General features: G+C 42.4%; 1 protein-coding gene across 5 annotated transcripts in view; it reads left to right on the forward strand.

The window, feature by feature from the left end:
* chd9 (chromodomain helicase DNA binding protein 9) overlaps positions 1 to 12270 on the forward strand; it is a 98104-nt gene that overhangs the window by 65433 nt on the left and 20401 nt on the right. For all 5 annotated transcript variants that reach the window (XM_060911410.1, XM_060911411.1, XM_060911413.1 and 2 more), the window contains 10 exons: positions 90 to 233; positions 314 to 569; positions 2513 to 2723; positions 4201 to 4396; positions 4761 to 4934; positions 6560 to 6745; positions 7940 to 8050; positions 9641 to 9837; positions 11571 to 11770; positions 11862 to 12021. In XM_060911410.1, the coding sequence (XP_060767393.1) occupies positions 90 to 233; positions 314 to 569; positions 2513 to 2723; positions 4201 to 4396; positions 4761 to 4934; positions 6560 to 6745; positions 7940 to 8050; positions 9641 to 9837; positions 11571 to 11770; positions 11862 to 12021 (1835 nt within the window). The remainder of the gene's footprint in view (positions 1 to 89; positions 234 to 313; positions 570 to 2512; positions 2724 to 4200; positions 4397 to 4760; positions 4935 to 6559; positions 6746 to 7939; positions 8051 to 9640; positions 9838 to 11570; positions 11771 to 11861; positions 12022 to 12270) is intronic.

Below are 12270 nucleotides of genomic sequence, written 5' to 3' on the forward strand. Positions count from 1 at the left end.
GAAATGAAAACGCAGACACGGTTTTGACATTTTGAGCTTTTATTTTTTTCCTTTTTCCATTGCTGATGTGCTGCATTTTGACCTTTTAGGAGCATAAAGTGTTGTTGACTGGCACACCGCTGCAGAACACAGTGGAGGAGCTGTTCAGTCTGCTGCATTTCTTAGAGCCCACACGGTTCCCCTCTGAGAGTACCTTCATGCAGGAGTTTGGAGACCTCAAGACTGAGGAACAGGTGTGTGGTGGGAGTGTGTGCTTAAGTATTGGAATAATTAGTTCAGTTCGATGCTACAGGTTATCATTTTGTGTGTGTAGGTCCAGAAGCTGCAGGCCATACTGAAGCCTATGATGCTTCGCCGCTTGAAGGAGGACGTTGAGAAGAAGCTGGCTCCAAAGGAAGAGACCATTATTGAGGTGGAGCTCACCAACATCCAGAAGAAATACTACCGTGCCATTTTAGAGAAGAATTTCTCCTTCCTGGCCAAAGGAGCCGGCCAAGCCAACGTCCCCAATCTGGTCAACACCATGATGGAGCTGAGGAAATGCTGCAACCACCCCTACCTCATCAAAGGTAAGTCGTAGTAACGATGCCGATAATTATCCTGCCAGCTCGTACATGCACTATATGGCCAAAAGTTTGTGGAAACTTGTCCATCACACCCATATGTGGTTCTTCTTCATATATGGAAGCCCACAGATGGATAAAATGTCTTGGTCTTTGCAAACCGGATCATTACATTCTCCCGTCACTCAAGTCTCCTGCACAGAGCCCTGACCTCAACCCCTTTGGGATGAACTGGAACCCTGACTGCGCCCCAGGCCTCCTCACCCAATATCAATATCTGACCTCTCTAAATGCTCTCGTGGCTGAATTGAACACACGACACGCAAATCTAGTGGAAAGCCTTCCACGAGAGTCCATGTTCAACAGTCACAGACGAGTGTGATGGCCAGGTGTCCACATACTTTTTTTGTTTTGACTCGGTAATGTTAAGTACTGATAATGCCTCTGATCAAAAACCTCAAACTGTATAATCAAAATCATCCATTCTACAGGAAATAACGTTTCTGAACGTTGGTGTACTTCAAAGTTATTAAAATCGCACACTAACCCACAAAGGTTTCGTCTTTACTGTATGTAAATTATTACACTTTTTTTCTCGCTTGATTTCTTTCTTGCTTTCGGTTTCGTCGTCGTCGTTGCCTGGGTTTCCTTCTTTTATGACTGCTTTTCTTGATTTCATTCTTGCGTTTTCTTTTTCTTGTCTTTCTTTCTTGTTTGCTTTCCATTATTTCTTTCTCCTTAGAGGAGGTCAGGTGGAAAGTTTAAAGGTGGGGTATGAGATTTTTTTCAGGAGTATTTTTTACCATATTGCTCGAAAAGCTCCTCACACCCATGTTGCAAGCAGTACAATAGAAGGTTTGACCCAAAAACGAAATATTTTAATCCAGTCTACAGTGTAAAATAAAGGAAAAACGCCATCCAATCATATCGAGGTACCACCTCAAAATGATTGGATACTGACACGTCAATCAGACTGAAGCCCGCGAGCAGCCCGGCCCTTCTGTGTGTGTGTGTGTGTGTGTGTGTGTGTGTGTGTGTGTGTGTGTGAGAGAGAGAGAGAGAGAGAGAGAGACAGCAGGGAGAGACAGAAATGCATAGAAAAAGGTTCCTCCGAACAACGGGGATTTACACGAAAACGGAAGGAGATATTCACAAAATTCTTTCACAGTGAGCGCCACAAGGCTCTCCTGAACACACTGATGTAATTTTTTTGTCTGTAGTGTAAAAAACGAGGTCACTAGAGCGAGTTAAAAATGAGTGACTTTTCTGGCAAGCTTATAATGGGAGTCTATGGGGCAGCGCGCCTGCCCTCTCCTCACTTTCAGGCTTCTCATTCAAAAACTGTAAATCCTATCGTGTAGGTAGACACATTGTGTGAATGAGGACAAGTGTGGCTACTACTTTTGAGAAAATTGTGTGTGTGGAGTGAAAATTGGGGCTGAAAACACAGTTTAAATGAGAAAGTTTGAGCTATTTTTCCAAGCTCTCTACACTCTAACTTAACGAGACGCGGGGGGTGGGAGCATGGTAAGGGCGGGCTTGTTTCTTTTCAAAATATGGCTTGCGGGAACCGTTATTCCAAAATCTCATACCCCACCTTTAATTCCAGCATAATACAAAGACTGTTTTTGAAATCTCCCAAGACACAGTGTGTGGTGGGGTTTATTACATACATTTGTCCATCAGTATGTTTATTAACTAACACACACACTGACTAGACGTACTGTTAATTGACTATCCAGTTCACGTTAGCCGAAAAGGTGTAGCAGTTTCTTTGGTGTAACTGTTTTGATAAGCAACTGTCCACACTAGTATATGAGTGTTTGTTGATTCTGCTTGTGATTTTACATTGTATTTTTTCCAAATTTTTTGAAAGCCATTAACCTGTGAACACGCACCGTGCGTCTACACGTCATTTAAAACGACTGTGTGACTGTCTTCCCTGCTAGGCGCGGAGGAGAAGATCCTGGAGGATTTTCGCGAGGTATGCAGCCCCTCGGCCCTGGACTTCCACCTGCAGGCCATGGTGCAGTCCGCCGGCAAACTCGTCCTCATCGACAAGCTGCTTCCTAAAATGAAGGCCGGCGGCCACAAAGTGCTCATCTTCTCTCAGATGGTGCGCTGCCTCGACATCCTCGAAGACTACCTCATTCAGAGACGGTGTGTAGATCGGTTATTTACACATCTCCGTGATGAGAAAAGTGTAAAGCTCCTCCTGGTGGATTTGCTTAGAAGTGCAGGCACCTGAAATCTAGGTTATATTGAGAGAAGACTTGTTTTGTGGAAGAGATGGGGTGTGTGTGCGTGCGCGCCTGTGCCTAGAGTCTCGATTGGCAGGTGTAGCTGTGGTTCATTTGGAGGGTACAGACACCCAAGAGAGCTCACATCAGTCATGGAAAATGCCTGGAGCACTGAACAGCCTGAAGTAGGTCAGAGGGAGGAAGAGAGAAAGCTGGGGGCGATGAAACGGCCGAATAAGAGAACGGAGGTTTTTGTTTTGTTTTCTTCTTTGCTTGTGCTTCTCCAAGGACATAATTTTGTCTAGATTCAAGCATGATTAAAATAAGAGATCATGTCCTGTTAATTTTCTTTCCCCAATTATTTAGCTCTCAAAATTGTTGCTCAAGTTTTAGTCGTGAAATGAAATCCTGTTTGTTTTATGAACCACCCTATTCAAATCAGTCTTATTATTTTTACATCTTGTCTGAGCTTTTTATTCCTGGACTTTTCCTCTGACAGAACACATCAAGTCCAGGTCAACATCATTTTATAACCTTGCTTGTTTCTGTGTTACTGATTAATTCAATTCAAGCCACCAGTCCAACAGACTTAATAACTAAAAGAGCTCCATCAGCAGTATAACAGCTTACCTGATCACGCCACGAGTTATTTAGACACCTGGGCATAACACTGTGCTTGCTGAACATCCCAGTCCAAATAGTAGCCCCTTTTACTGTTCTAATAAGCTCTACTTTTCTGGGAGGGCTTTCCACTAGATCTTAGAGCGTGACTGTGGGGATTCGTGATCATACAGTAACAAGAGCATTGCAGAGGTCGGGTATCGATGTATTCATCCCAGTGGGGTTGAGACTCTTCGACTCTAACCTTCATCACATCATGTCTTCCTGGAGCTTGCTTTGTGCACAGCGGCATTGTCATGCTGGAACAGGTTTGGGTCTCTTGGGGCAATAGCGTACACAGACGTCCTATACTATTGTGTGTTTCCAACTTTGAGGGATGATGGTCAGGTGTCCACGAACCTTTGGCCATATCGTGTAGTTTCCTGGACGGTGGGACGACAAAAAAAAAAAAAATTGGCTTTAAGACCCAGTTTTCATGATGTGCTTATTCATGCTTGACACTTGTCTTGGACTTTGACATCTTGAGCTTGAATTAATTTTTTTTTACGCAATTTTCCTTCCTTGTATGTAAATAAATAACACGCATTAGTTTCTCAGTTGGTAATTTGATCCACAGTTTTTAAAACACTGCAGGCTAATTTGTATAGAGCAAACATGGCAGGTGAAAATCAAAAACTCCTGTTTAATTTTCATGTAACGTTTGAGGTAAGTGCTTGGACGGAGATTCTCCTTTGAACATGTTTTTAAATCTAATTTTGTGTGTGTGTGTGTTTTAGATACCTCTATGAGCGGATAGACGGGCGTGTGCGCGGAAACCTTCGCCAGGCTGCAATAGACCGTTTCAGTAAGCCTGACTCGGACCGCTTCGTCTTCCTGTTATGCACGAGAGCAGGAGGCCTGGGCATTAACCTCACTGCTGCTGATACCTGCATCATCTTTGACTCCGACTGGAACCCTCAAAATGACCTGCAGGTACATATACACCGAGAGAGAGAGAGAGATGCACGCACACATGCAGACAGAGTTAATTTAGTAAACTTAGTAACAAGGTAGTCATTAGTGCCAGCTAGTTAACCTAACCACTCGAGGTAACTATTATCCACAGAGAGATGTAAAAATTAACTTTTAAAGTATTATTAAACAGGATTTTATTTGAAACCTGAACCAGCATAGTGACCTAAATTGAGGATTTGTTTCTTAAAGTCTACAAGTGGTATAGTGTTGCTATTCCACCACAGTGGTTCATTTATTCCCTTCACTATTTTATTACACTTGCATGTCTGTTTTGTGCATTTTATATTTATTTATTTATTATTGTTTTGTTTTTTAAAATTAGGCCCAGGCTCGGTGCCATAGAATCGGCCAGAACAAGGCGGTGAAGGTGTACCGGCTCATTACACGCAACTCCTACGAGCGGGAGATGTTTGACAGGGCCAGTCTCAAACTGGGATTGGACAAAGCTGTGCTGCAGAGTATGAGTGGGCGGGACAACTCCCTTGGCGGAGGAGGGGTAAGCAGTCAACCTCTTCAGTTCTTATGTTATAGACGAAAGTCTTCCGGGTTTACCCAGAAATCCGGATATTTGACAAAACTCTTGAAAATCTCTGGTTTTCTGAATGGAGAGAATGCATTTTTCGGATTTTTCGCGTTTCGTTTCATAGAAATTCGATTTTGCAATCACGCGGCTTGTTTACGTTCGGCGACAGGGCGCCGCCATTTTTGTAGTCTCGCAATGCTTGCTGGTGTGTACGAGACTTTATATGCTTATATACATACCTCATGTCATGTGAGCGAAATTTTATCGCAATATCGTGCGTTAGAAAACGCGGTCTTTTCTTTTGTGTACGTTTCTATTGAGCGAGACGATTGAAGAGCCTTCTCTATTGAAATGTGTTTACTGATTCAGTAATAATAATGTACAAACAAGTTGACAGGTCGGCAGATATCCGTATCATAGAAGGAAAGGTAAAGAACAAGTTCAAATCGGTCGTGGCTGGAGGAGAAAGATGCAAATGGTGACTTTTTATCGGACTATGTAGGGAATTAAATGTGATATTTTTAACACAATCATTAATGTACATGAAAGAAAAAGGCTTAAAAGTTATCTGAAAATAAGTACTAAAATGCACTAGAATGCAGGGTTTTGCGTGTTATGATGATAAAATTTTTTCAGGGGACGTTGCCCCCGACCCCCAATCTTAAGCCCTGTTCACACGGCACATATTTGCATCGATGCTGCACCGATGTATTTTGTTGCGATATATCTTACACCGGTGTAAATTTTGTGGAGCGTTCACACGTCACAACCCTGCTTACTAGAGAGAAGCGTGTTAGCACCGGTGCAGCCCCACTTGCGGTCACACGGCAGTTTCTGCGACCGTGCAATAGTAGCAAAAACTTTATAATTTCCTTTGATAGTAATAAAGTTTTGATATCATTTCCTTTTATTATTATCATTTCCTATCATTATTACTATCATTTCCGATAGTAATAATGCGGAAATGAAATATGCGCATGCGTGAAAATGTACTTCCTTTTCCCGGTTGTCATGGCATCATCAAGCGCCGGGAAAACAACGTGGATGAAGACACCAGTGTTGCCAGATATTGCTGACTTTTTCCAGCCCAAAATATGTTCAAATCCACCAAAATGCACTTAAAACTGACAATCTGGCAACACTGGAAGACACGCAGTTCTGTTGTTGTTGATATTCGCCATTTTGGAAGCGCAAAATACCAGGATGCAAATTATGCAATGCCCGTATGTAATCAACTCTCCTCACGCGTAGCGAGTCTACCCCTGTAGCGTTCAGACGTCCCATTTTATATCGGTGCTGCCCCGCAAACTAGCATTTACTCCGGAGTAAATTTCTTAAACCACCTCCCGAGCAGGGTTAGATTTGCACCGGTTTAAGCAGCTTTCAGGGGCTACACCGGTGTAACTTTGTACCGTGTGAACGCTCTACCAGGGCAGCCCCGGTGCTACACCGGAGTAAAAGTTGCCGTGTGAACACCCCTTTAGTTTAACTTTCAAAAGTTCAGGATTTTTTTTTCTTTGCTCCACTTTTATCTCTATTATATCACGTTCAGGCTTGTACGCACATTTTCTGACTCCGTTTTTCTTTCTTATCTCAAGACGATCCAACAGCAGCTTTCGAAGAAGGAGATCGAGGACCTGTTGAGGCGCGGCGCATACGGTGCGCTCATGGACGAGGAAGACGAGGGTGCCAAGTTCTGTGAGGAAGATATCGATCAGATCCTCCAACGCAGAACCAAAACCATCACCATTGAGTCAGAGGGACGGGGTTCCACTTTTGCCAAGGTTGGCGCTTTTTTTTCGGTTGTGTTCACGTGTACATTTTTTTTTTTTTTTTCATTTTTCTTGCCTTTAATTTGTTTTAAATGCATGGAGAGTCTGTAAAGCCCGATGTTGTGTCCTAGGTTTTCTCTTCCTGGAATCCAAATAAATCTAAAGAGTAGCTGCTGCAAATAAAACGTGTAATCCTAGTAAGACAATAAAACTGTCGTCATAGCAGGGAAGTTATGTTTTGAGCCACAGTAGATGGTCGATGCCCAGAATCTGCCTTTGAGTTTTAATTTACTCTGTAATTATTATCCTTTCCTGAGTTGATATATATTTTTTTAAGTTATTAGTCTATTAATCAGAGCCAGTACATTAAATCCACCTGCTGATGGTGAGATACGTGGACATTTGGTGGGTGGAAGGTGCAAGTTTCTCACCCTAATAATAAGACGGACAGGAAGGAAACACCTACTGAATATGTACATGAATATTAGCTCTCGAACACATTCCATGTATGTGATCTAATGATAAATACCATGGTGTATTATTTAATCGTGATTTTAAACACGAGTGTCGTTAGGTTTTTGTAATATGGGCTTGAGATTTACTAAATTTAAGCTGTTTAATGAGATGAATATTTATTGTTATGATGCGTGTATGGGGGGAAAAGATAATTATGCGTTTATAGTTGAGCAGTTGTTTCTTTTTAAACCACCGCACAGTAGTTTCTAATGAACCCATTTTAAACACTAATGAAATGGAGTTTTCTTTTGAATGAACATGAAACAACCCACTTCAGTTCACTTAGGAAACCCGGGCCACTTGTTTAAGCCAGAGGAAGGATCTGAGGGAAGATAATAAAAGCGATTTGCTTTCAGTTTTTCTTTTGCCGAGTTCACGGAGATGATATTAACCATGAAAAATGATGAACCCGGGAAGTATGAGCCAATGAGTACAAGTATTGCGTTTTCTTTCTCAGAAAAAAATCAAATGAAGTGTGTGCTCCTGATTTAATTTGAGAAGTGACAGTGACCGTCTTGTTGCTGACTCTCATTTCTGATTCAGTGAGAAACTTCTCACGCCTGTAACATCTTGTATAATGTTGTTCTATTGTAGATGAGAATCTTCTGTAAGCCTTTTTAGAAAAACAAAACACTGTTTTTGTTTTAATTTGTCATACCTAATGTAAAATGCTTCTCTCTTCCATCCTAGGCCAGTTTTGTAGCATCTGGGAATCGTACAGACATTTCTCTGGACGATCCCAATTTCTGGGATAAATGGGCAAAGAAGGCAGAGATCGATCTGGACACAATCAATGGCAGAGTGAGTGGAAACTGGGGGAAATGGAGGGCTTGGTAAAAAAAAATATACATTTATATTAAGTGGCTGGATGTTTCACAATTATTCCACCAAATCAAGTCGTAGATGAGCTGATAGCCAACGAGGGACGTAGGCACAAACTGTTTTATTCTAGCCACATTCACTGGATTTTGCGAAATGGAGCATTTTTATTTTTTTGCAAATTCAATAAATAAAAGCTTTTTTTTATACAGAATGTCCAAAAAGATTTCTGCTTAGAATGTAAACAAACCAAATTGACAGTCGCAGACTGTGAAATGCTATAATAATTCTTGAAGGAAAAAAAAAAAAAGACGTTCTTACCATCATATTTTTTATTCCATATTTTGTTGCCTTTTTTGGTGGTGGTGGGGGGTTCGAGTAGAGTTTTTATTTCGTCCTCGGTTGGTTCAGCAAAATGTTCCGCCATTTTGTTTTTCTCTACTCATGGTATGAGCTGATCTCCTAGTAGCCAATCAAAGCATACCGTTGCTCATATCCAGTGAATGCGGATAGAATAAAGTCTGTTGGTAGTCTGGTTAACACCAGAGCATATCACAAGTGAAATATGGTCTGGAATCCGCCTATTGAATTTCTCGTAGGGGAGGTGTGGTTTACGATTGTCAACGGCCGTTTATTGGACGTTGCGAATGTCTATCATTTGGCGTATACGTAGCCCATGGCCAATCATGGCAGTTGTACCCGGTGACGTAGTTAGAGCGAAGAAGAGAAGGAAAGAGAAAGAGAAGGCAAAACAAAAATAGGAAAACAATGGCACCGAACGATTACTGCCGTTTGTGCAAGACAAAGCTTGATCGAAAGTTTGGTTCGTATCGCTCGCCGCCATGTTAAATGTGATCCGTAAACAGTCCCAAATAAACTACAAGCTTCCGTTTGTCGAGTAGTACGCGTCACCTTCTTTCCACCCCTCCCCACTCTCTGATTGGCTCCCTAACTCAGGCGAGCCTTTAGACCATAGTTTCCATGCCGTCTTTTCAGATCGGAACGATTGTGCAAAGCAGCATGGGATTTCCCAGGCTAGTCTGTTGTAGCTTAGATGTTTCAAATAAAATTTTTATTTATTCATCCTGTTTTACAATTACAAATCCCCTTTCTCGACACATTTCCTCATTTAAAATCGTCAATTTGGTAGACGATCATTTCTTTCTAAATGCCTGAAATAAATAAAATTACCTGATAATAGATTAAAAAAAGAAACGAGGGGGAAAAAATTATATAAACTGGCTTGATCTTATTTGTTGTATCACAATCTGATTTTTAAAGAAAAGAAATAAATTTGAGACTATACAGGATATTTTTCTGAATTTAAACTGAACACTTCAGTGCATAAGATGTAAAGTTCATGTATTAAGTAATAATACTGAAGCTAATCGAAAACGAACAGTTTTTACAGCTTTTCTGTGTCGGATGAAGCAGCCACAGTGACAACAGAATTGTTTTGTCAGAGATGCACAATGTTCAGTTTCTCTGAATAAATGATGCCACGTAATACAGCAGTACCGTCTCTAAATTTTACCTCACTTTTTTCATTTCTATCTCCTCCCTGTCCAACAGAACAGCCTCGTGATCGACACGCCGAGGGTAAGGAAACAGACTCGGCCGTTCAGTGCCACGAAAGACGAACTGGCTGAACTGTCAGAAGGTGAGAGCAGCGGAGACGATAAGCCAAAACTGCGGCGGCCACATGACCGCCTCAACAGCTACGGGCGCACCGAGTGCTTCAGGGTCGAGAAGAACCTGTTAGTGTATGGGTGAGTGCTGCTGTTCATTTATCATTTGTCTCTTTCCGAAGGTATAAAACTCAGGAATGAGTGAAAAGAGAAGTAGTTGTGTGGATGTCTTGCGTGTATTAAACACACTCCTTTATGAAAATAGTTATTAGGAAACGTAAAGGCATTTACGTAATGACTGAGTAAATATTAGTGGAATTATTATTGTATTTTTATTAGAAATGTAAGTACAGAAAGTCATGTCTTAAAGCGGTATGCGTAAACATTGACACTTTTGAGCTTTATAATTGAGCTGGTTTTTAGTAGTCTGGCTAACGCGACTTCAAAGCTCTGCGAGCATTTGGTCTGGCAAAGATATTAAGCCCAACCGTTTCCCAAAGGCGTGGTTGACCCGCCTCCCTGAAATGCCTCAGTTTGCTACTGGTCGAAGCCAGAAAAGGCTGTGACGAAGCTTAAACCAATCACATCACTCTTTCCTCTGACGTATGTGACGCGACGGAAACTGCTTGAGTAACAGGAAGAAGATAAATACCTCCAGGGCTGCTCTTTGCTCCGTTTTCAATGAGAACTTCCCGTTGAATGCTTTCAATACAGCATCTACCGCTGTGTCAAAGGCTTGCCGCTGCTCCATGTTCGTAATGTTTCTAGTGAATGAAGCGCTTCCGGCATAGATTCTGTAAACAATCTATGGCTTCCGGTCGCAGTTCTACTACGTCACTGCCTTGAACACGCCTCTACCCAGGGCCGTTGGAGATGCTCAAAGTTGATTGGCTCCTGATTTTTCGGGAGCTTGGAAGAGCTGGAGATAGCTTGCCTTGCCAGACTAAGCTCGCAGCAGGCCCTCGTATTGCGTCACACTTAGGATGGGTGGGCCCAGGCTAGGTTTTTAGAAGACCTGTTGAATGACGGGCAGTGAGTGTGTGTGATTTACCAGCTGGGAGGTCCATACGGTGAAATACTGTGACCGAGCTCTTGAAAGTACTGAGCGAGGCCCTCTGGGCTGAGGTCAGTATTCAAGACCTCGGTCACGGTATTTCACCATACGGACCGACCTTAAGCTGGTAAATAATATATTTATTTTTTTCTTTACCAAATTCTAACAGAAAACGAGAGCGCCCGAAAGGGAAAACCGAGCCGAGGAGAGCCGCCATTTTGAATCCTCATTCACGGCTGTAATGCAAATGGCTTCCTCCTCGGTATATAAGTGCACTTCCATGGCAGGAAAAAACCCCTACATTTTGCCACCTATGTAGTCCCCTATTTATACAAAATTGAGTCATTCAGGATTCAGCCATGTTTTTGCTCGGCGTTGGCAACAGTTACAGGTTTTTAGCTTTCTCCTGAAATGTTTTCTTTTATTTCGTCTTCCTCAGGGTAGTAAAACTTGCTTTCGCTGTGAAGACTGTCGTTATCACCATCCATGCTGTAAAATTAATGCTATTCTCCTGAGAAATGCTGACAAAAATTTATAAGATTTTTGATAATCTTATCAATAAATCTTAGGGGGAAAAAAGGTAAATGCTGACAAAAAATGCTACTATGTATGTTGTGAATGAGCGAGTCGCCAGAGGTCCGTAACTGTGGTCCGTACCGTAGGATACGGACCTGCTCGCCAGCCAATTGGAGCGCAGGATTTGATGAAAACCGCACTGTGGGGGGGGGAAAAAAACATGTATATGAGAATATTTAATGCTGTAGCTGGTAAGGTTGAGCACGAAACCTTCCTAAAGTGGCAAGTGTTGCTCTGTGTTCAGGTGGGGCCGCTGGAGGGACATCCTGCAGCACGGCCGCTTTAAGAAGCAGCTGAGCGAGAGAGACGTGGAGTGGATCTGTAGAGCGCTGCTCGCCTACTGCTTAGTGCACTACAGAGGAGATGACAAGATCAAGAGCTTCATGTGGGATCTGATCGCTCCGACCGAGGACGGCAGAACCAAAGAACTCCAGAACCACTTGGGTACCGAAACTCTACACTGGAATCTCAGCATTGCTGATGGAGTAAAATCAAGTAATGATTCACCATGATGCTTTATTTTCCACTTCTTCAGGACTCTCCACGCCGGTTCCTCGAGGCAGGAAGGGAAAGAAGATGAAGACCCAGTCCAGCGGCTTTGACATTCAGAAAGCCGAGTGGCTCAGGAAGCACAACCCGGAGCACATGCTGTCTGATGACGGATACAAGAAGCATCTTAAGCATCACTGCAACAAGTATGTGTGTTTTTAGTTTGAGCAAGCGTGTATGATTTTTACAGGGTTGGACAATTCCAGTCGTTGGGTATTTTATGGAATATAAAGAGCATTCATGTTCATATACACGTCAGAAAACTGTGTCCTAACCTGCAGGTGTTTTTTTGGGGGGGGATTATTACAGATCCACTCAGAGACTGTTTTGTTTGAGAGTTGAAATGTGGTTTTAGAGCTTTATACTGCCACCTAGTGACTGAAGTGTCTTGATCT

Source organism: Neoarius graeffei, chromosome 27, assembly GCF_027579695.1.
Source record: "Neoarius graeffei isolate fNeoGra1 chromosome 27, fNeoGra1.pri, whole genome shotgun sequence".
NCBI lineage: Eukaryota > Metazoa > Chordata > Actinopteri > Siluriformes > Ariidae > Neoarius > Neoarius graeffei.